At 43.3% G+C, this 24,506-nt stretch overlaps 1 protein-coding gene across 5 annotated transcripts in view; it reads right to left on the bottom strand.

The window, feature by feature from the left end:
* ACOT11 (acyl-CoA thioesterase 11) overlaps positions 1-24,506 on the bottom strand; it is a 61,927-nt gene that overhangs the window by 16,183 nt on the left and 21,238 nt on the right. For all 5 annotated transcript variants that reach the window (XM_088479331.1, XM_088479327.1, XM_088479328.1 and 2 more), the window contains 3 exons: positions 17,095-17,214; positions 2,738-2,882; positions 1,253-1,308 (listed from right to left, as the gene is read on the bottom strand). In XM_088479331.1, the coding sequence (XP_088335457.1) occupies positions 1,253-1,308; positions 2,738-2,882; positions 17,095-17,214 (321 nt within the window). The remainder of the gene's footprint in view (positions 1-1,252; positions 1,309-2,737; positions 2,883-17,094; positions 17,215-24,506) is intronic.

The raw sequence follows: 24,506 nt of genomic DNA, 5'->3' as shown, positions 1-24,506 counted from the left end.
GTATTCCGTGACCAGCCAATGGAAAGCCAAGGGGAATAAGGGTTCTTAATAAGAAGTGTGATGTGCCTAGTATCTTGTAGGACCCCTCTAGCTCGGCGAAGTGCAGCAACTTCAAGTGGCATCTATTCCCCAAATGGACGGAAGACCTCTGGACAGATATTGACCCATGAGGTCTGGATAGCTTCCCAGAGCTCCCTAATATATGGTGGTGCAGGATCTTGGGTGCAAATGGACCTCTCTACCACGTCCCATAAATACTCAGTTGGGTTCATGTCGGGCAAACGTGGTGGCCACACCATTCATCAGAACTCTCCAGAAAGCTCCTCAAATCAATTCTGGACAATAAAGGACCGACAACACGGTGCATTATCCTGCTGGAATATTTCATCATTGTGGGGGTAAACGAAGCTCAAGAAGGGCTGCAAATGGCCATCAAGCAATGGAATTACCGGTCAGGTGGACCAGAAGACTAAACCCATGCCACGTGAACACACCCCACTCCATTATGGAACCACCACCAGCCCGCATGGTGCCTTGTTCACAAATGCGGTCCATGACCTCATGGGGTCTGTGCCACACATGAACCCTACCGTCAGGCTGAAACAACTGAAACTGTGACTCATCGGACCACGCCACGTGTTGCCAGTCCTCCAATGTACAATTAGTGATGTCACGAGCCCAGGTGAGGCACTGTATCCGGTGCCATAGTGTTAACAGGGGCACTCTGGTGGGTCTTCTGCTCCCATATCCCATGGAAGTTAAATAATGCTGCACTGAGCTGCTGAATATCTGCGTCTGGCACCTCCTGCATTGAATGTGGATGTGATTTGAGCCAGTGTTGCTTGTCTGTAAATTTTGGCCAGACACCACTGGTCATGATCATTAAGCACCCGTGGTCAGCCCCTGTGCTGTCCACATTGAGTAGTAATGTCTTCCATGAGGTATTTCCGGTACACACGTGACACCGTAGATCGAGGAATGATGAATGTCTGCCCAACTTAGTCAGGCAGCCACTATCATGTCCCATTCGAAATCCAATAATTCATGTTGCCTTGCTATGAGCAGCCTAGCCGGTGTTCAAACTGACTCACGAGATGTCAGACTACAATGAATGCAGGTTTGGGCATTTCCAAGATGTCACACTACGGTGATGCCACCAACCATTACATACTGCTATCCCATTAATTTTGTCACTTCAATGTCTATGTGTTATATATATATATTATTTTTTTTTCCTGCTATGGCTATTTACCGGTCCAGTCTTATTTTCCTGCGTGCAATTGCTTCACGATATCGTCTTTCTCCATCCTGGTAACAAAATACAATATAATTAATAATAATAATACCAAAGTGTTATAAAAGAATAAAGGTAGCTTTATAGAAGTAAAAATAAGGATGTAAAGTTGATCTGTCAACAACACAGTGGACAGCAGCCATTTTGTGGGCTGAGCAATTACTTAGGAAAATGTGGCCTACCAATTCACTAGCAACCAGCAGCTCTAGAATATAAGTGAGGCTTCATGAATATTTGTCAATGATGTCACTGGTCTAAGTGAACTGATATTGTGGACTGTACCACTATGCAGTCTGTAGACGACAGGTCTTTCTGGAATTCTGTCAGCCCTCGGTGTGTAATACACTCACATACAGTAGTGTTTTAAGTAAATAATATGAAATAATTAACATTGTCTGCAAGACCAGCATTGCCATCTATCAATTTCTGACAGTGGCAGCCCGAACAGTCAGAATCCCGACAGCGGCTGTAAGTATTCTATCCCTACCCCTTTCCAGTGATGTGCGTTGAGGTGAGGCAGGTGAGGCGCAACATTTCCTGTCATACTTAGGTATACTCCAAGAAAATATTAAGAAAATATTATAAATATCTTCTTTGTATTTTCTAATCAATTTTATAGTAAAAAGTAAAAACTCTGGAGTAAAAAGTGTATGGTAGGTGAGGCACTGCCTCCCCCGGTCTACCTTTTTCCGCTCATCCCTGATCAAAACATACCAAATTTCCAGCACTATATACTGCTGTGCCTTTGTATAATGCCCACATGAGCCCTCGGATTCATCTATGTATCTGTAAATCTGGCTCCGATAGTAGCCAGTGCCTTCCCAGCCATTTACATCACCGCACGTCACTGCCCCTCTCCACCCCTAACCCTCACTTAGAGATGCCCAACCCTAACCTCCCTGGGGGGTGCCTAACCCTAACAGAACCCCCGGTGGTGCCTAACCCTAACCTCCCTGGGGGGTGCCTAACCCTAACAGAACCCCCCTGGTGGTGCCTAACCCTAATCCCCCCTTCCCGCACCCTAAACCTAACCCTCCAGGAAGGTGATGTCTAACCCTAACCTCCCCCCGATGGTGCCTAACCCTAACCCTCCCCGGGGGGTGCCTAACCCTAATTCCCCCCGGGGGTGGCTAAACCTATGCTCAGCTGTCTTACAATCAGGATGCCTGCTGTCGGGAGTCTGACGCCGTTATCCTGATCCCTATTGGGGTTGCCGCGTTAGCACTAGATCGCAAAGGGCCATCATGATTTTTATTTACATTGAACCACCAGATTTATCAATGGGTGGATGGGAAAACCATTGCAAAACATCCCATAAAATCAGAACATGAATGAGTTGCCCTTGACATGTATGTTTGTCTAAAGAGCTGCACGGACCCCTTGTGAAGAGAACAAGTCGCTCGGTGAAGTAACAGACAGACAAAATATATAAAAATGACCTACCCCCGGCTCCGGTTTGATGCAAGGTACGATGCACTGGTGATTGTTTTCATCTAGAACCACGAAAGTCATGAAAGCGCTGTTTATATGCCTTCGGGGAACATCCACATCATGACAAAATGCCTCCACGCAGACCCCCACTTCCAAACTGCAACAGACATGTTCACATATCATCTCATCTCTGTCTTTCCACTTTTTGAGGTCATGCACAAGTAGAGTACAGACAATGCTCCATATGATCTTAGAAACGGCATATTAGCCTATATACCATCTAACAGCTGTTGACCAGGTTACACATTGTGGATGTTTATATAGAAGTGCACAACCCTCTTTAATGCAATTACATACTCAAGTCTTTTTCCACAGAATCTACAATACTGACTGCCAGAAACTGGAATGATGAATGTAGGTCTGGCTCTGTCCCACAATACGCTTCCTGTCTAACAATATACAGCACACTTTAATAAACAAATCGATTGCTCCAACTATCCCAACGTTTTGTTGTGATAAGTGTGATGGCGGATACATATTACAAACTGATGACCTATGACCCTACTATCTAAGCTAGTGACACATGAATAAACAACATACGGTGTCCTAGCACACACAGATTTCTTATATGGTTTATCTGATGTGTCCGAGATTTCACGCCGGGCAATAAACCCATAAACATGTGCTATTGTGACTATTGTGTGCAAAGCCCAAGGTTTGAGAGAAAGCGGTCTAGAAGTTCCACAAGAGTCCGCTACAAAGCAAAGTTCATCAGCCACTGCTCACTGATTATGTCAAGGGCAAGATAATTATCGAATCCAGAACAAGGAAAGGACGAAGTTCAACTATTGCTGAGATATGTTTGAGGGGCTTTCTGCATAGATTACCTAAGCTTATTACGGTAACCGCCATCGCGTGTACATATGACAAACGTACACACCTAGAACAATGGATCACACCGGTGTAGGTGTACATTGTACATACATACATATAGGAAAATGCTGCTGCATTGAAACGTCTACTTTATTGATGGTTGTCTCATCTCTTTATTTAAAAACCCTGAGCACTACCTCTATCTGTATAATATATATATATATATATATATATATATATATATATATATATATATATATATATATAGAGTGCAACTATTGTTCCAACTAAGAGCTCTAGACAAATCAATTTCCTCGGGTCTCTGGGATCTGTGTGCAGCTCTTTGTTTCATTGAGCCATTGAGGCTCTAGGATTCGAATGAGAGATTTAGATGTAGTTGTTATCTCCTAGTAATCTATGAGCGATGCCTTTTCTAATGTTAAAGAAATCCATGGATTTATTTATTTTTTGTTTTCTAATGTCACATTCTTTGTCATAATTGTATTGAAGTTGTCCACAAAGTTTTAACTATTAATATGTGCACTTTAATGATACATTGGATACATATTTACAACTCTAATTGCTGGTTCAGGTGAACCAAAAGAATCATGTGAGATTAATTATTAAATTCACATTCAGGGGGGCGTGGCTTGACAGCCATCTAGACAAGTCGTGCATGCCAGGGGCTCCTGGAAAAGAGGCAGTAAAGCACCACCTTTGCCCGGCTGAAATTGGCCTCAGTGTCCCCTACGAGCTCCCTGTCACTGCCCAGCTCCAGTGGACATCGCGGGGGTAGAGCTACGGAGCCGGGGAAGGTCTCCTACCTTCCTGCAGGCTGTGGCCTATCTTTCCCCCTTGAAGCCGGGACCTAAATTTTCGTGGCGGACCGCGGATCGCGACTCTCCTCTGCTGAGATCCCCGGGTTGAGGCGGCTGCGGAGGCATCCAGAGGGACCCATCCGTTTGCCCTCCATCCGGACCTGTATGGGCGCCTGGCGCTGACCATCGCCTGTAGAAAGGGAGCGCCGCCGCCATCTTGAAATCCCCTGCTCAGCCTGGAAGCGGTGAGGGAACCGGAGATCGCTCTGGAGGCTAAGTACAAAGCTCTGCTCTGCCCAGATATATATCCCTGGCTGTACAGACGCATCTACAGTGCAGGTGGCTCCCTGGCCCTTTCTATATTTTTTTTCAGGTGCTCAAAGGCTGCCCTCCTGTGAGCTAAAGTTTTAACCCTTGCAGGATTAAGCCTGCAGATCAGCTCCTGCCATATAGCTGTTACTCTGCAGTGCTTTCTCTTCTTTGTACTATATCCAGTTTATTTTCACTAGCCTAACTGGTTTAACTCATTACACCAAGATCCAATTACAGCCACAATCGGTGTACCTCCATTTGCTATTATATTTTTCTGCCAGCCTCCCACACTCTTTTGTCTGAGGCAGAAGATTCTCCTGGATGGTGCATCTCTGGAGTTAAAGAGGTTAGCTTAATATTGTCACCCAACTTGCCTGGATTATTATTGTAGAGCCCTGTGTCTCACTTTTCATACTATATGTTTTTTTTTTAGTATTATTATTTCACTATGTCGCAGAGAGGTAAGAAACCTCCACCATCCTCTGCAAATTTCTTCGGATCTAAATCCAAGGGTTCTCAGAGTTCGTCATTACCCCCAGAATCCCCCTCCTCCCCATGTTCACCCGAAGCTGGTATTGATCCTCAAATTCAGGTGGTTATGACTGGTTTGTTGGAGGGTGTTCAATCTGCTTTCAAGCAAGAACTGTCAAAAGCTATAACAGAATTTAAATCAGAATTGACATCTCTTGGCAACAGAACGGATGCGCTGGAATCTAAATCGGACGACTTATGCCGTTCCCAAATCCATCTTGATAAAGAACTCTCTAGACTTCATGACGAGGTGGAGACTCTCAAAGAAAGACAAGAGGACCAAGAGAATCGTTCTCGTCGCAACAACTTACGTATCCGTAATTTAGCAGAATCAGTCCTTGGCACCTCCTTACCGTCATTTCTAAAAGACTTTTTCCAACACTTAGTTCCAGCTCTTACAAATGAAGATTGTTTGTGTGATAGAGCCCATACAGCACTCCGATCGAAGCCCTCTCCTACTCAACCTCCTAGAGACGTTATAGTTCGCCTGCACTATTTTCGTTCAAAGGAGCGGATCTTGTTAGCTACTCGAGACTCTCCAGTGATACCTTTCCAAGATATGCAGTTACAATATTCCAGGACCTGGCTCCCTCTACTATTCAGAAACGGCGGGATCTTCAGCCAGTCACTAAGATTCTACGGCAGCATCAAATCCGATATCGCTGGGGATTCCCCTTTATGCTTCAGGTTTCAGCAAACAACACTGTGCATAGTCTCAAGACCCTCACTCAAGGTCAAGATTTATTAGCCAAGCTTAATCTTCTTCCGACGCCGACTTCTGATCCGGTGACTGCTGCAGCCTCTCCCAAACCTCAACGCTCCCAACCTCCTTCACCGGACTGGACCAGGGTGTCCCGTCACCATACTAAGGACTGTGACCCCACTTGAACTGTTCGGTCACTCCCTGGTGTATATTCTCTTTATAATAGGGTTTAAGCTCCTTACAATGTTCTTTTTGAAGTTTGCTAGGAGGAAAAGTCCTCCCCTTTTGGTTCTCTGCGACATACGTAGTTATTATTTGTATGAATATTACGATGTTTAGATAATGTTTCTTTCTTCCCCTTGTCTTTCCCACTCTACTCCCTCCCCCTCCCCTTTTTTTTTTCTATATATATTGACACAGGTTTATGATCCCTGTATTACAGGGATTTTTGTTTGATTTGGTTATAGCCGATCTTATATTTAAGGGTCCAGGCAGTCCTGATTCTATTGGACGGTCCTTTCACTACCCCCCATGCTTCCTTTAATATTTTTGATTAATGTTATGCTGATTGATATTATTGCGGTCCTTGCTTTGGACCCAATTTACCAGGGTTGTTACCCAAATGGGTTCTCTGTTTCTTTCTTTTTTTTGTGTGCCGTTTTTTCTCTGTGGCTCTCTTCCCCTTTTTTTTTTCTTTCTGTCCTCAAGGGTGGCTCTACTTGGGCCAAATTTTTGACTTATTATATCTGTGTGTTATGTCTGTAGCACTTCTTTATATTTCTCTCCATGTCTCTTAAATTGTTATCCATTAATGTAAATGGTCTTAACTCTCCTAAGAAACGTACCGTTTTCTTGGGGGCTTGTAGGAGGGAGAAAGCCGATGTTGCATTTTTACAAGAGACGCATCTTATGGGCCCGCATTCTCAGCTCCAGGGAAGGTGGTTTGCCCAGACCTTCTTTGCTTCAGCGAATTGTAAAAAACGTGGGGTAGCCATTTTAATTAGGCGTAATATCCCTTTTGTCCACATTAAAACTGTGACAGACCCAGAGGGTCGATTTCTTATAGTGATCGGTACTCTCCTCTAGTATCCTCTGGGAAGCCCATAAGGCTACTATACGGGGTTTTCTCATTTCTAAATCCTCAGCGGTTAGGAAAGCGGCTGCACAAGAAATTCATTCCCTTGAGTCACAAATCTCAGTACTGTTGATTCAGCATAAAACATCCCCTAGCGCTTCCGTGCTAACCCAAATTGAGAAACTACGAGTTCAGCTTAATGCCCTTTTGTCTCGCCGCGCTGCGCTTATTTTGCAAAAACTTCGTCAACGCTTTTATGATAAATCTGACAAAATTGATTCTTTATTAGCCAATAAACTGCGTCGCAAACAAGCATTAGGTGCGATAGAAAAGTTACACTCTCCGTCTTCCGGTTCTTTTACCTATGATCCTGAGGTTATGGCTGAGGAATTTCGCACCTTTTATAGTTCTCTTTATAATTTATCAGAATCTTCCTATCCCACTTCTGCTGGAGCCGAGGGGGTGCGCTCATATTTGTCCTCTACTTCCCTACCCAGGCTCTCAGAATCCCAACTATCTATTCTCAACGACCGTATCTCAGATGAAGAAACGATAGCTGCTATTAGATCAATACGTTCCTCTGCCGCCCCAGGCCCTGATGGGTTTACAGCCCAATATTATAAACTGTTTACAAAGGAACTTGCCCCACATCTTACATCTCTATTTAATGATATTTTGGAGGGTGCTTCTTTTGCTCCTGATACAACTCGGGCCGATATTGTAATGATTCCTAAACCTGATCGTGATCCTACTCATTGTATTAATTATAGACCGATTTCATTATTAAACGTCGACCTGAAAATTTATGCTAAAATCTTAGCGACTCGGTTAGCTCCTTTGCTTTCTTATTTGATACATCCGGATCAGGTCGGGTTTATACCTGAACGTCAGGCATCGGACAACACCAGACGGGCCATTGATCTGATACATTCTATTCATAAAAGGAAACTTCCTTCTGATTTTAGCTCTAGACGTGGAGAAGGCCTTCGACCGCATTTCCTGGCCCTTCATATTCGCTGTCCTCGACAAAATGGGATTTTCAGGCAAATTTTTAGATGGCGTTGCGGCACTTTACCTTTCCCCCACAGCACAATTTTCGGTTAATGGTGTCTACTCCTCCAGTTTTGGGATCACTAACGGTACTCGGCAGGGTTGTCCCCTCTCTCCCTTAATATTTGCTCTTATTATGGAACCCCTGGCGGCAAGGATACGTTGTAATAGAGCTATCTCGGGAATATCCACTGGCCCCTCTGAATATAAAATCGCATTATATGCCGACGATATTTTAGTTTCTCTCACTGACCCAGCCCAATCCCTAAATTCACTTTTAGAGGAAATAAATTCATATTCCCAACACTCGGGTTATAAAATTAATGTCACCAAGACTGAAGTTCTTGATTTCTGTATCCCTGTTACTCTAAAGCAAACCCTAGAGACCATGCTCCCTTGTACCTGGCATAAAAAAAAGATCAAATATCTTGGTGTTTTCTTAACTCATCATCATCATCAGCTGTTTCAGGCAAATTTTCCCCGCCTTCTAGATTGTATTAAGTCCGATTTGTGTGACTGGTCCAATTATTTTATTTCTTGGATAGGTAGAATACATTCAGTTAAGATGAGCGTTCTCCCTCGGCTCTTGTATTTATTTCAGACCCTTCCGATCTACATCCCTCCATACGTGTTCAAATTCCTTCAGTACCAAACCTCATATTTCATATGGAACCGGAAACGCCCGCGGATTAGACTAAAGTTGCTTCAGCGGCCTTCCAGGGGTGGGGGTCTGGGTATTCCCGATTTTAAAAATATTATTACGCTGCGCAGCTCTCTCATTGTGCTCAGTGGTGTAACTTCTCTGCAGGGAAGGTCTGGGTGGCTATCAAGGCCGAGGAGCTGGGACTGGCCACTGTATCCTCCCTCTTGTGGCTACCTAAGATTAATCGCCCCCGGACAGTTTCTTCTCACCCAGTAATTTCTCGTTCTTTAGCAGTTTGGGATTTAGCCAATAGATGTTTTAAGTTAGCTCCAGCCCCGTCCCCTTTGATACCACTACTTCATAATCCATCTTTTCCTCCTGGATTATGCAAGTCATCTTTTACTGCCTGGTCATCGAGCAATATCTATTATGTAAATGATATCACTATAGATACTAATTTCCCACAATTTTCTGAAATCCGGGATAGAGTGGCAGTTCCATCCAAAGATTTTTTTCGGTTCTTACAAATTAGACATTTCCACTCCAAAATTAGCTCGATTCTGATTAGCAGATCTTTGACTTCTTTTGAGTCTTTATGTTGGAGATGACCCTCCACTAGGGGTCTTATTTCTACTATTTACTCCTTACTAGGGGAAGTTAGCTCCAATTGGGACCCTCATGAGTTAGCGTGGGAACGAGATTTGGGACACTCTATAGATGCTGAGGATTGGACGGAGATCTGGGACAACGCCGCCACCAGTTCTATTTGCGTCAAAATTAAGGAAAATATTTATAAATTGCTCTACCGATGGTATTATGTTCCATCGCGGCTACAAGTAATGTTTCCCGATGCTTCAGATAGATGCTGGAGGGGTTGCGGTGGAGAGGGCAGCTTTTTGCACATCTGGTGGTCTTGTCCCAAATTAGCTAGTATTTGGCAGGAGGTTATCGATCTCCTCTCGCACCTTTTGGAGATTGCGATTCCCTATGATCCTCTGCATTTTCTACTTCCCTTGGATCTGCCTTCTCTGTCCCGGTTTCAGAATAGGTTATTCCGACACATAGTATCTGCTATGCCAAATTGCAGCGGATTGGAAAAACCCCTATCCCTCTCCAATGCAGGCAATATTATCACGTATCTGGTATATATACAAGATGGAATACATGACAGCTTTATTACGTAATACATCCAAAACCTTTGATAAAATTTGGTCCCCTTGGCTGACATACTAAAATGTTACCTCTCCATTTAACAACTAAATTTTCCTTTTAAATTTTCCTTTTATATTTTTTCTCTATTATGTTTAGATTGTAAAAGAGTGATTCTATATGGAGTTCACCCACTCTCTTCTCTTCTTATTCTTCTTTGTCTTCCCTAAAGTCTTTTCCGTTTCTCTCCCTTTTTTTTTTTTTCTTCTCTTTTCTCTATTTTTAAACGGTCTGCCACACCGTTGCTGCAAGATATTTCTCTTGCTTCTATATTCCTTATTTTCTTATAACAAGAAAATCTTCTACTATATTATATTATTGTTCTGAAATAGTACAGTTTCCATTTTAAAATTATTTTTGAATACTGGATTATACTGTTTTTTTGTGATATGCTCAATAAAAAGAGTTTATAAAAAAAAAAAATTCACATTCAAATAAATGTCCTCTGCATCAGCCTATCAGCCCAAGTATCTGCTGGGCATTTTAAATACTGTGCCACCCTCTCAAATATCAGCAGATACGCCTCTGGGTCATCTGAGACAGACATTTTCTTCAGATGCTCAGCACCTGTTGTGCCCATTGACTGGCTCGCTAACTGTAACATTTGTTCCTCTGTCTTTTGGTGATAGGCCAACAAATTTACTATAAAAGTTCCTCCATTTTTACAGTGGAGGGGTATGTACAAGTGTTGGTTCTTGGAGCAAGGAGAGGTATTTAAGACACCTCTGTATGAGACTCTGGTATACTAACCCTTTGAAAAAACAGTCACATGACGGAGAAACTATTCAGGGAGTTTTTATTATTACCCATCTACTGCTTGACTACAAACACTGTTTCCATCTGGAGGGATTGTGTTCCTGATTTGAATATCACAGCACAGCGGACCTCACTACAAGGTGTGTGGCACTATCCTGTGTGGCTCCTGTGATTCACATCTGCAGCTGGACCAGGAGCCAGATTGCTGATTTTCTCCTGGTTAGGAGACGCTACACAGCGGGCGGCTGTTACCGGACCAGTCTTACCCCCCCAGGTTTCGTGTGGGAATTGTGAGCTGGGTAATTATACCGGGACTATGATCTCCATATAAAAACTGGCGTGCCTTATTAGCCTATCTTGCCACACCTTGATCCTACTGTTATAAGCTACTCACAAACAAGCTTTCTGCCATATCTGCTTTTGGATCACAGAGACATTGTATCAAATTCTAACCCTATTGCTGCTACAGGCTTTACGTACCATTTCTACAATTGTTCATAAGTACACGTTTAAAGTTTATTGCTGCTATAAGCCATATGTAAAATTGCTATAAATCTTCACAAAAGATAGAGACATTTCATCAAGTCTTATGCATGGCCTAATGCGGCTAAGGACACTAACTAACTGCAGCTCTTATCCTGTTTGAATTTAAAAGTGGACACAATAAAACCAGTGGAAGTATCATTTTTATTACCAGTGACTGGGTAGTTTTTCTGAAACATTTATGCTTCATTATATGTGGATTGCAATAATTTTTGTATCCGCTTTATGTCTAATGTTATGCTTCGTTTTTTCTTTTTAATAAAATGTATGATTTATGATTTTACTAAGCGCACCCTTAAGTGATTGCAATTGAGTTCACTTATTCTGTACGGTTTACATTAATAGTTGGTTAGAGCTATTTTGTGGGTGGCTGCTTTAGGTTTATCTGTATACATAGTGGACAACTTGACATTCTATTGCGCCAAGATTTTCTTGTTTCAACTTTTAATATAGCAGGAGCAGATACCTCCGTCAATAATAAGCAGCTGTCCCTTATTAACCTCCTCAGAGGGAAAATAATGAATCTAGACAAAGATAGAATAGGGAAGCGCTATGTAGTGAGGCATATTAAAACTATTTAATAATAGTTCGTAAAAACGTACATCAAGGAATGAAAACACCAGCATATCAAGATTGCCTGTTCGTGGTCCACGGCTGTCCAAAACTCCGTCTCCTAGCGAGCAGCTAGCGAGCAGCGTTCAGCTTCCCCGTCTCCCCGGGAAGCTGTTGTTCCTGCTTTATGGTCTCTCCGTGACGACGTCACTATACCACGTGCACAAATGCGTTTCGTCAGAGTGACTTAATCAGTGGGTGTGTGACACGCTCTGACTAAGTCGCTCTGACGAAGCACCTACACTTGTACATACCCCTTCACTATAAAAATGGAGGAACTTTTATAGTAAATTTGTTGGCCTATCATCAAAAGACAGAGGAACAAATGTTACAGTTAGCGACCCAGTCAATGGACACAACAGGTGCTGAGCATCTGAAGAAAATGTCTGACCCAGAGGCGTATCTGCTGATATTTGAGAGGGTGGCACAGTGTTTAAAATGCCCAGCAGATACTTGGGTTGATAGACTTGTCCTCTGCTGATGCAGAGGACATTTATTTGAATGTGAATTAAATAATCAATCTCACATGATTCTTATAGTTCACCTGAACCAGCAATTAAAGTTGTAAATATGTATCATAAAATGCACTGCCGCTCAGATTGTAGAGACGGTAGTTGTTGACCAGTGTATAGGAACCCTAGGGCGGAATATGCAGCGCTGGGTCATACACGCTGATTCTCAAAATCTACAGGAATTAAGTACAGTGTTGGAGCGGTAGGAGACCGCAGGAAATATATGACAAAAATGGCAATAAAGAAACCAGGGAATGAGCGACCAATTACGATGACACCCCATTGGTCTGTTTCCCCAAACTTGGAAACGCGAAAGGGGGGGGGGGGGGGGATGTGTGGTGAGAGGGGTTGTCTCTTACCTGAATTGCCCACATTCTGGTGGGATCAGCCCACTCTAAGGGAGGCTGGAGTGAAACCTGTGCGTTCTGCATTAGCAGTGGAGGTGTGGCATTCCAGGTTTTCACATTTACACAGACCCAGCTGGAATAATCACTGGAGCACAGGAAGGGTTTAAAACTCTCACACACCTGATGCTGATTAGCAGCCAGGATCTAGGGACACAGTGTTGTAGTGCCAGGGCCAACTGTAGCTGCAAGCCACTGATGACTGATTAGCACAAGGAGTGCTGGGACATTTACTTTATTTTTATTTGCTTACTTTTAGCTACGTGCCTGTATGTGTCCAGGCCTATGCTCACTTATAATAAGGTGCAGTGTTTGCGGTCATTAAAAAGACATTGATTTACAAAGTACCTGCCTGTCTGGAGTCCTCATTTCAAGTACCCTTTTTGCAATATATATATCACATACTTTCAACTGATTTTTCAGTCTAACCTTATGATAACAGCTACCAGGTTTCCATCAGTGTGACGGATAGTGTAGGACCTGCAGAAAAGTGGGGTCCCGTGATGTGGGCTGCGGGCTTAAATGCATTGATCAATCCATGAACCAAATCCCCATTATTTATTTATTTATACATCATTGTGAGTGTTTAAACATGGTGAGTGCTGGGTTTTCTGATATATATATATATATATATATATATAAATATATAATAAAATAATAATAATAAAAAAAAATAATATATATATAGTTGTGGAGATTGGCACTCTGGTTAGTTGCAGTCAATGTTGTGGGTGCCTTCCAGAATAAATGCAGCAATGGTACTACCCTCGTGAAGCCAGTATTAGCTATCTTTGACAAGTGTGAAATGTCATCTTAATACAAATTTATAACATTGAAGAAGAGTGCCGCCTCATTATTCCTGAAGAATAGCTAACACTGGCTTCACGAGGGTAGTACCAATGAGATATATATATATAAATATATATATATATTATATATATATATATATATATATATATATATATATATTTATATATATCAGAAGGGCAGCACACTATAGGCTTTTGATGAATAAAACGGTCCTTTATTGCGTCATAACAACGTTTCGGGGTTTCCCCCTTCGTCAGGGACAGCAGTATATAAAGTGATCACCTAAAATACAGACATACAGTATATAACCCACAATTGAGATTGCAACTGAACTCACCTGCAGGACGCCAGCAGACAGACATCCGGAGTCACAATATATGTTGCTTAGCAACTGTTTTTTCTTGTAATGCTCTCACGCGGGCACCGGTGGATGACGTCATGAGACCTGCGACGTTGAGCTATGGCACTCGGCTCCGGACATCTAATGCTGGCGTCCTGTAGGCGCAGGTGAATGACGTCATGAGGCTTGCGACATTGAGTTCTGGCGCGTGACTCCGGATGTCTGTTGCTGGCGTCCTGCAGGTGAGTTCAGTTGCAATCTCAATTGTGGGTATATATGTCTGCATTTTAGGTGATCACTTTATATACTGCTGTCCCTGACAAAGGAGGAAACCCCAAAACGTTGTTATGACACAATAAAGGACCGTTTTATAATATATATATATATATATATATATATATATGTACCTTGACAAAGGTCCAAAGAGGACCAAAACGTAGTGTTTTATATTGTGATGAAATAAAGATAGTTTTTAAATTAATTACATTGAAGACTGGTGAGGGCACCCCTACATTAGGTTTATAAATATAAAAAATATATTATTATTTTTCTTTTTTTAAACACCTACTTTCAACTGACAAGCAGCCAAAAGGAAACAGCGCACCATCATAGAATTAATATTCACATAGCAGAAAACATGTTTTTCCAATATCACAGCTTTATAGGAAAATAGAATACTTATGCCAGCCATTTAGAGAGCATGTCCACACTCTTTCTGCCCATCGCCCGACAGCTGTTTCGGTGGGAGAATCACCTTTCTCAAGGACACAAACAAACTGAACACTTGCTACCTCATAAAAGGGTGTTATCTTACTTACCACATGCCCGTAGTGGAGCACATCCCCATGATGAAACGCACTCCGGTACCCAGGGTACTAAGTGGCAATATGTCACTTGCGATCCGGCGGATCCACGCCAGTCAATGCCGCATAATGTAACCATGGTAACACAAAAAGCCATCCAAGATGTAATCCATTATAAATATATCACTGGGCCTGTCTAATCCCATACCATCACAATTGGAGCACAACTAACAGGGTAAGTATAGCACTCAACAACCAGCTCTGGCACCGATCCCCAATCACAACACAAAATAAACCAATAAGGAGAAAAAAAACCTGTAAATGTATTACAAAATAATAAATGCCCCTATTACTCCCTAAACAGCGAAAAATAAAAATAAACCATTAAATCATAATAACAGAACCACTACCAATATAAATCACATACAAAGAATAAATCACAAACAAAAATAAATCTCAAAAATAACCACATCAAAACAAATTATTACAATTACTTAGAATGATTATTGTTTAATCCAAAAGGATTTAAGCAGCCCTCATAGTTAGATGAAACTCCTATATAAATATCCTTACTATATAAAAACATTCAGGTTTAATTATTCATTAAGTCCCCTGGGGGTAATTGTATCAAATTTATATATCAATTCGCATTCATGTTGTAAGTCTCTTATGGCGATCTCCACCCTTTCTCATTGGTCTAATCTGATCCAAGGGCATGAATCAGAAATCTTTCAAAGTGTGTCCAGCTTCAGAAAAGTCCCTGGCTACTGGTGGTGTGCTTTGGTCAATTTAATCATAGCTTTTTTTTTTTCTATAGAGGAGCGGTGCATCGCAATCCGCTCCTTCAACATTCGAATAGTTTTACCAATCTATACCAAATGGCAACGGCAGATAATCAGGTAGACAATATATTTGCTCTCACACGTCATGCAATTCCTCAGACGATATTTCAATCCAATCTTAGGATGTGCAAAACTATCGCCAATAATCCTGTGTCAGCAATTCACACAACCACTGCAAAGAAACTATCCACTTTTCAGGGATAGCCAATTCCCTCTGTTCATCTGTGGACTGAAATCAGAAAAAGTAATCACGTCCCTCATATTCCAGCTACGTCTGTAGGCGAATAGAGGTGGATTCTTGCATGAATTCTACAAAATCGGGTCAGTTTCCAAAATATGCCAATGCCTCAAAACAAAGTCCCATAGTTTTTGGGAAGAAATGGAAAAAGTAATCGAAATGATCAGTCGATCGATTCCTTGCTTTTAGTAGCATTTTGTAATAGCATGTCCCTATCCAGGGTCAAACATTTTTGTAATGCCTCTGCCCTATTAGCGTAGGCTGGGGCCATATTAGACCCCATAGCCGTACCCTGTAGCTGTAAAAAAAGGAATTTTCAAACATAACATAATTTTATGGAGTATTGTGTCAATCAACTACCGGAAAAATTCATTAGGAGAGCCCACATAGTGGGGACTGTCACAATAGCTTTCCTAATTGCAAAAGTCCTTCCTCATGACTGATGTTAGTGCAGAGACTAATATCAAGTGTGACTAAAAGGCAATTGGGTGGTGGAGAACATTTTAATATTGATGAAGTCCTAGATGGATGAAACATGTTGGGAAGCTGGTCCTCTTGCTTTATGTACTCTTTAGATAAGCATTTGTTTTTACTCTTACTGTGCTATGAATTGGATGTTATTAACTATTGTTTTATGGAGTGTTTTTATTAACTTATTGTCTAATAATACTTGCACAGCACATTGCACCTTATTATCCACCTGGTTGATTAGAAGTTGTAATCATTGCTAGGCTGTGTTTTGGATTTTTGTTCATGTACAAATACATTGCAATATATTTATCTTTATCACACTCTGTTCATATCACTGGTATTTTTTGGTATTTATTAAGCACTTTACCATCCCCATTTTGATGGGGCCATTTTAAACGGTTAAATTATTGATCTATTTCAGCACTTTAGTAGCACATTTTTGCACACACTGCACTTTTTTCACAAAGCACTTTACGACTACACTTTGCAACAAGACTTATGCACATATACTGTGTATATATATGAACACTACTGCACTTCATTCTGGTTTATAAATCGCCATTATACATAAGACACGCTAGTCGCTTGAATCAGTTTCACTCATCAAACTCATTTCTGTGGCATAATCCCCTATGCTATTATTTCTACTGGTTCAGCTGACGCTCTCAGAATAGAGAGAAAAGTGGTATTTTCTAATAAATAGGTCTGCTCCTGAATTGGTGCCATTCCATTCACAGTTTACACACACACATTATATATATACAGTACATACCCATTTATTTATAAATTACAGTACCCAATCACATGTCCAATTAGTTACTGACCTGTCTTTGAAGGCGTTGTTCACAATTGCCTTTAGAATTAATCGATCTCCGACCTGAGAAGGCCCCCGAAAATGGAACATCTCAATGACCTTCAATGTTGGGTGAGCATGACAAAGCCGGCTGTGTGAATCAGACAGACATCTTGTTACTGGGAGGAGACTTACAGAACGTAGCCAGAAACACAATATACAACAAACATTTAACATATTTTATGAAGTCAGTCACAGGGAAATCATCCAAGTCTCATCTAGATCAGTACAATATATCAGAGTGTCTCTCCGTTCGTTTAGGAACGGACAGAATATACAGTGACTACAGCAAACCCAAGTGAGTACTGGCAATACTTGGTATAGCAAGGGGGGGCTAGGACTTATAATTGCCCAGTTACAGCCCTTTACATATATCAGGCAAGTGTCTGTACATATTTCCTTTACTAAAGTCTATGTTGACATAGTGTTGATACTGTGAATGTCAACAGTCCCACGAATGGCATCACTTTGTAAGATTCTCCTTACAAAGAAACACGCTTGATGAGATCGCAATTTCACTTGTCAGTTGGCTTTTACTGATGAAGAGGTTCTATCATCACATTTCCCAAAACTTTTATTGATTCCAATAAAATATTATGCCTCTTGAGTGAAACTTAAGAGGCTTAATATTTTATTAAAATCAATAAAAGTTATATTTTAATATTATTTTTTCTAGTGCGCCAACAAAGAGACATTCTTTTTTCTATTTCCATATTCTTTCGGATTTCTCCCTCCGGCTCCGGAATGTGTGCAACAGGATTATGTAGAGTTGGACATCCAGCCGGTAATTCAGTTGCCAGCATGTCCGGACCGATCTGATTGAACATAATCTACTGGAACAGGGGAAAGTCTCGCCACAGAATAAGGGGATACAGCAACCTTTGTGCTATTGCCGCTATCACTTGCACCATTTGTCCCCTTGCGGTCACGTGAAGACAGACACTGTCATATTCCTCAGTGTCCCCATGGACACACAGGACCTTTACTGGTGGCAGCCGGTCCATCAGTCCTTATTGTACCAGAGTGCTTTGCACCAGGGTGGCTTCATTGCCTGACACCATCAAGACCAACACTGTCTGTTGCTCTATCAAGACTGGCAATCAGAACAGCAGTGAGCTATCCAGGAATGAGGACATGGTCACACCGACAGGGAATGTGGAGTCCAGTCTCCCCACCGAACAATCCATCGGTTCCTGATGATATGCGCAATTCCTCTTAAAGTGCCGCGGCTCACCACACAAAGAACCCTTCTGGGGCCACCATCCGCTCTTGTGAGGATTATTTTCTGAATATCGGCTTGATAACCTTCTCTGCTGATTGGGCTATATTTCCCAGGGCGTAATATCAGTCAATGGCTACTGCAAGCTCCTTAAGTGACTGAGGGTTGCTCTGCAGAACCCATCTTTGCAGCTCCTGCTTTAGGTTCCACACACGATGGTCAATTGCCAGTATTTTCAGGATCATGTCTGGCGGGTATCGTTCAGGCTCTAACCAACTCTGGGTTAACTTTGCCAGATCGGCAAACCGAGCATGTGTTGCAGACCCCGGCCTATATCGCCAGTCATAGCAACGCTGTGCCTTCCCAGGCCCCGTCACCCCTACTTGCGCCAGAATTGCAGCTTTTAGCTACCGATAATTCGCCGCCTGGGCTTCAGGCATATTCACATAGCTGACTGAGCTCTGCACGCAACAGTTTGTTGCTCTCCACCTGGGCCTCAGTGACTGCTAGCATCTGAGCTTGCTGAGCCTGTGCCACAGCTACATTCATTAAAACGCTGAGGATATCCTCCATCTTGCTATCTGAGCTGACCGAGTAGCGAAATCAGGCCTCCCTAATCATGCACTGGCAAGCCAGTGTTTTGACGCCTAATAAAATTTAGCTGCCAGCGGCAACTGCGTATTACCATCAAAAGAGGCACAACCCACCAGTGGGTTTAAACAGTCTTGCAAATTAATTGTATGTTCACCATACACACATTGTGTTTTCAATACAGTCAAAAGAGTTCTTCATATGACACTACAAGAACCCGAAATAATCAAAGCACTGTCTCTTTAATTGGGCTTATACAGACTAACACAGATACTGTTATGTTCTGGGTTGTTTGTGGACCCGGGGTGGTAGCAGGAGCGATCACAGAAGTGGATTTGAATAAAAAACTAGGTTTTTTAATAAGTGCTTGAGTAGACATAAAATATGGCAGTAAATAAAAGTCCTGGAATATATAAATGTGTACAAGAGTTCTGTGGTGGGAGTAATGGGTTAATGTCCAAGTAGAAACAATTAGAGCTGTCCAGGTGTGCAGGTAGTGAGACTGAAAATAATCAACCAGGTATGCAGGTTGTGATGCAGGAAAATAATAGCCAGGTATGCAGGTAGTGAACTAAGGCAATGAGCAGGATGTCAGCAGGCTCACGCACTCAGGTATGGGCAAGGGTGATGGAGGAAGCGGGGTAGTCCAGCAGGAGCTAGGAGCTGACAGGCAGACTGGCAGACAGCGAATTCACAGGAACAGGAAAGCACAGAGAACTCCCTCTCAGCTAGGCTGAGATACACGTTGCACTGGCAAAGAAGGAAGGCACTGACCCTTCCTAAATATCCCATGCCGTGCTGTTACTTGCTGGAGGGAACATATGACTCACCAGGATTGGCCACATGGCCAAAAAGGCAAGATGGTGGCGCCCATGCCAAACGGAACGGAGACGCCGCCAGGCCTTACCAGCGCAGAGTAACAACAGGCCCACACAACAACGCGCGCAGCCAAAGCCCCCCGCCAAACACCAGCTCCGCCACCAGACAGCCCGCGCCACAACGACCTCACAGGTAACACCCGCCTAGCGCCATGCTGAAATACCCTGGCTGTGACATTACCCCCCCCCCCCTTTTGGGGATGCCTTCAACAAATCAGACCGCACTTGAGTCCAGATGGCAGCAAAATTCCGCACCGTGTCCTCCACGGCCGGAACATCAAACACAGGCAAGCTTTGGAATTTGGGAACACGAGGATGAAGGCCATAAACAACCTGAAATGACGTTTGGTTAGTTGACGAGTGGTAGAAAGCATTGTGGGCAAACTCGGCCCACGGCAGCAAGACAGCCCAATTTTCCTGGGAAGATGACATAAAAATTCTTAAGAAAGTCTCTAGATTTTGATTAACTCTCTCGGTGGAGCCGTTGCTTTGCGGATGGTAGGCCGTGGTAAAGTTTAACTTCACTTGAAGAACAGAACACAAAGCGCTTCAGAATTTTGCAGTAAACTGCACACCACGGTCAGAGACAATTTCAGCAGGAAGGCCATGTAGACAAAATATGTGTTGGACAAACAACTGTGCCAGGTCAGGGGCAGAAGGTAACTTCTTCAACGGTATATAGTGGACCATCTTAGAGAATCGGTCTATTACAACCCAGATAGTGTTGAAGCCTTGAGAGACTGGCAGGTCTGTGACGAAATCCATGGAGAAATGCGTCCATGGACGTGATGGAGTAGGTAGTGGAAGCAATCCCAGCTGGAGCTTGTCGTGATGATTTATGCTGGGCACAGGAGGAGCAGGAAGAGATGAACTCCATTATATCTGCCTTCATAGAAGGCCACCAATAGTGTCTTTTCAGGAACTCCAAGGTCTTCAGAGTGCCTGAGTCCCCTGCGAAGCGAGAGGAATGTGCCCAAGTGAGAAGCCGCTTCCTTAATTCCGGGGCCACAAATGATTTTCCCGTAGGAGGCTGAATCTGTAATGGTGCGAAGACTCTTGATTCCAAGACAGGGGTATTGCTTTGATGTTCAGATTGATCATCACAGAGGAGAGATCTCGATAGGGCATCAGCCTTCTGATTAAGTGCTCCAGACCGGAAGGTCAGGGTGAACTGAAACCTGGCAAAGAATATTGCCCAACGGGCTAAACGAGGACTCACACATTGAAGGTTTTTGAGAAATAGGAGATTTCTATGGTCCGTAAATACAGTAAATGGAAACTTAGCACCTTCTAGTAAATATCTCCATTCCTTCATAGCCAACTTAACAGCTAGTAGCTCTTGCTCACCTATGGCGTAGTTCCTTTCGGCAGGTGAGAATTTTTTAGAAAAGAACCCACAAGGGTGGACTCGGTTGTCCTCATAACGTTGAGACAAGACTGCTCCCACAGCTTCAGATGATGCGTCTACTTCCAACAAAAAAGGCCTGTCCAGATCTGGTTGTCGAAGAACTGGTGCGGAGATAAAGGCCTGTTTTAGAAGATGAAAGGCAGACTCTGCCTCAGGTGACCATTGGGAAGGATTAGCACCTTTGCAGGTCAAGGCTGTAATGGGAGCCAGCAATGTAGAAAATCCCTTGATGAAGAGTCTATAATAATTGGCGAAGCCCAACAATCTCTGGATGGCTTTCAGTGTCTGAGGTCGGGTCCAATCCAGAATTGCTTGTACCTTCTTGGGGTCCATTTCCAAACTGGAGCCAGAAATAACGTAGCCGAGAAAAGGTACACTGGGCACACCAAAGACGCACTTCTCCAGTTTGCAGTAAAGGTGGTTTTCTCTCAAACGGGTCAAAACTTCTTTAACATGTTCTTGATGTTTAGCCACGGAGGGTGAAAAAATCAGTATGTCATCCAGATAGACAACAACCGAAACATATAACAGATCCCGGAAAATCTCATTAACGAAACTCTGAAAGACAGCAGGGGCGTTGCACAATCCAAAAGGCATTACTAAATATTCAAAATGTCCATCTCTGGTATTAAAAGCGGTCTTCCATTCATCACCAGCTCGGATACGAATGAGGTTGTAAGCCCCTCTCAGATCTAATTTAGAAAAAATTACAGAGCCCTTGACCCTATCAAACAACTCAGTAATCAGGGGAAGAGGGTATCAATTCTTTACAGTAATGTCATTAAGGCCTCGAAAATCGATACATGGTCTTAGACCACCGTCCTTCTTGCCAACGAAGAAAAACCCAGCTCCGGCAGGTGAAGTAAAGGGGCGAATGAACCCCTTTGCCAGGTTGTCCCGGATGTACTCGATCATGGCTTGAGTCTCAGGCAAGGACAGTGGATAGGTACGACCACGAGGTGGTGTCTTATCAGGTATCAATTCAATTGGACAGTCCCATTCCCTATGAGGAGGTAAGGTATTTGCTTGCTGCTCAGAGAACACGTTGGCGAACATCTGATATTCCTTGGGAATGGCAGAAGAAACTAATGGAACTGTCTTTCTTACAGGTCGAATTTTTGGAAGACAGGATTTCTGACAGTCCATACCCCATGACAGAATCTGCATAGAACTCCAATCAATCCTGGGATTATGTTGACGCAACCAGGGTAGACCAAGAACAATTTCTTGAGAGGCCTCTGATATCACCAGAAATTTTAAGTACTCAGAATGAAGTGCCAGAATTCGGACCAATACTGGTTGAGTCTCCTTGGTGACTATCCCGTTAGTTAGAGGGCGTCCGTCTATAGAGATCAGAGAGATGGCATGGTTGAGAGACGAACAGGGAATGAAATTTATCTAGGAAACTAGGACGTTATGAAATTTCCGGCTGCTCCCAAGTCAAGTAGAGCAGTAGCAAAGACAGGTTTGGGTTTAAGATCCAACGCTAGGGTAATCGTGAAATCTTTAATTTTTGGAGACGGGCTCATAACTCCTAGCTTGATGTCTCCAGGGTCAGTTAGGATATGGCATTTCCCGCTTTACGGGAGCAGGAGATCAGCAGGTGACCGGACTCTCCGCAGTACAGACAGAGGTTCTTTTGCATTCTTCTCTGACGTTCTTCTTTGGAGAGGTGTGTATGATTCACCTGCATAGGCTCCTCTTCAATAGGAGAAGGAATGGGACAGATAGAAATGGAGGGGGCAAATGACCTTTGCCGGTCAGTTCTGTGTTTTTCAGCCTGACGTTCCCTGAAGCGTAGGTCAACTTTGATACACAACGAAATCATGTCGTTCAGATTAGTAGGAAGCTCTCGAGTGACTAGATCATCCTTTAGTCGGTCTGACAACCCATGCCAGAAGGTCGAGGTGAGGGCTTCCTCATTCCAATTGAGCTCTGATGCTAAAATTTTAAATTGCACGGCATATTGACTGACAGGACGGACCCCTTGTCTCAGTGTCATGATGTTTGATGAGGCTGATACAGTACGCCCAGGTTCATCGAAAATCCTCCTGAAAGATGACACAAAGCCTGCGTAATTATCCAGCAGCAGATCTGAGCGCTCCCAGAGTGGGGAAGCCCATTCTAAGGCCTGGCCGGATAACAGAGAGACTATATAAGCCACTTTAGTTCTTGCAGTTAGAAAGTTGTCAGGCTGCAGGGTAAAATGTATGTCACACTGATTTAGGAATCCTCGGCAGAGTTTAGGGTTGCCGTCAAATTTACTTGGTAAAAGAAGATGTAAGCGGAGAGATGATCTGCCTCCTGTATTCCCAGACGCTGATGCGGATGTAGATGCTGGTACTACAGGGGTAGAAAAGGAAGTTTGCAAACTATCCTGTCGCTTGGACATCTCTTGCAGAAATTGAGCCATCTGTTGCTGCATGTTTTCCAGATTTTCTAAACGACCAGAAATGCACCGGAACAAATCCACTCCTGACTCCTGATCCGTGGCCGGCTCCATGGGGCCAGTGCAAACTGTTATGTTCTGGGTTGTTTGTGGACCCGGGGTGGTAGCAGGAGTCATCACAGAAGTGGATTTGAATAAAAAACTAGGTTTTTAAATAAGTGCTTGAGTAGACATAAAATATGGCAGTAAATAAAAGTCCAGGAATATATAAATGTGTACAAGAGTTCTGTGGTGGGAGTAATGGGATAATGTTCAAGTAGAAACAATTAGAGCTGTCCAGGTGTGCAGGTAGTGAGACTGAAAATAATCAACCAGGTATGCAGGTTGTGATGCAGGAAAATAATAGCCAGGTATGCAGGTAGTGAACTAAGGCAATGAGCAGGATGTCAGGAGGCTCAGGCACTCAGGTATGGGCAAGGGTGATAGAGGAAGCGGGGTAGTCCAGCGGGAGCTAGGAGCTGACAGGCAGACTGGCAGACAGCGAATTCACAGGAACAGGAAAGCACAGAGAACTCCCTCTCAGCTAGGCTGAGATACACGTTGCACTGGCAAAGAAGGAAGGCACTGACCCTTCCTAAATACCCCATGCCGTGCTGTTACTTGCTGGAGGGAACATGTGACTCACCAGGATTGGCCAGCCGCATCACATGGCCAGAAGGCAAGACGACGGCGCCCATGCCAAATGGAATGGAGACGCCGCCAGGCCTTACCAGCGCAGAGTAACAACAGGCCCGCACAGACACCAGCAGCCAAAGCCCCCCGCCAGACACCAGCTCCGCCACCAGACAGCCCGCGCCACAACGACATCACAGGTAACACCCGCCTAGCGCCATGCTGA

This window comes from Taudactylus pleione, unplaced genomic scaffold, assembly GCF_031769625.1.
Source record: "Taudactylus pleione unplaced genomic scaffold, aTauple2 ptg000230l, whole genome shotgun sequence".
Lineage (NCBI taxonomy): Eukaryota > Metazoa > Chordata > Amphibia > Anura > Myobatrachidae > Taudactylus > Taudactylus pleione.
This window is presented reverse-complemented; position numbering and strand designations above follow the sequence as displayed.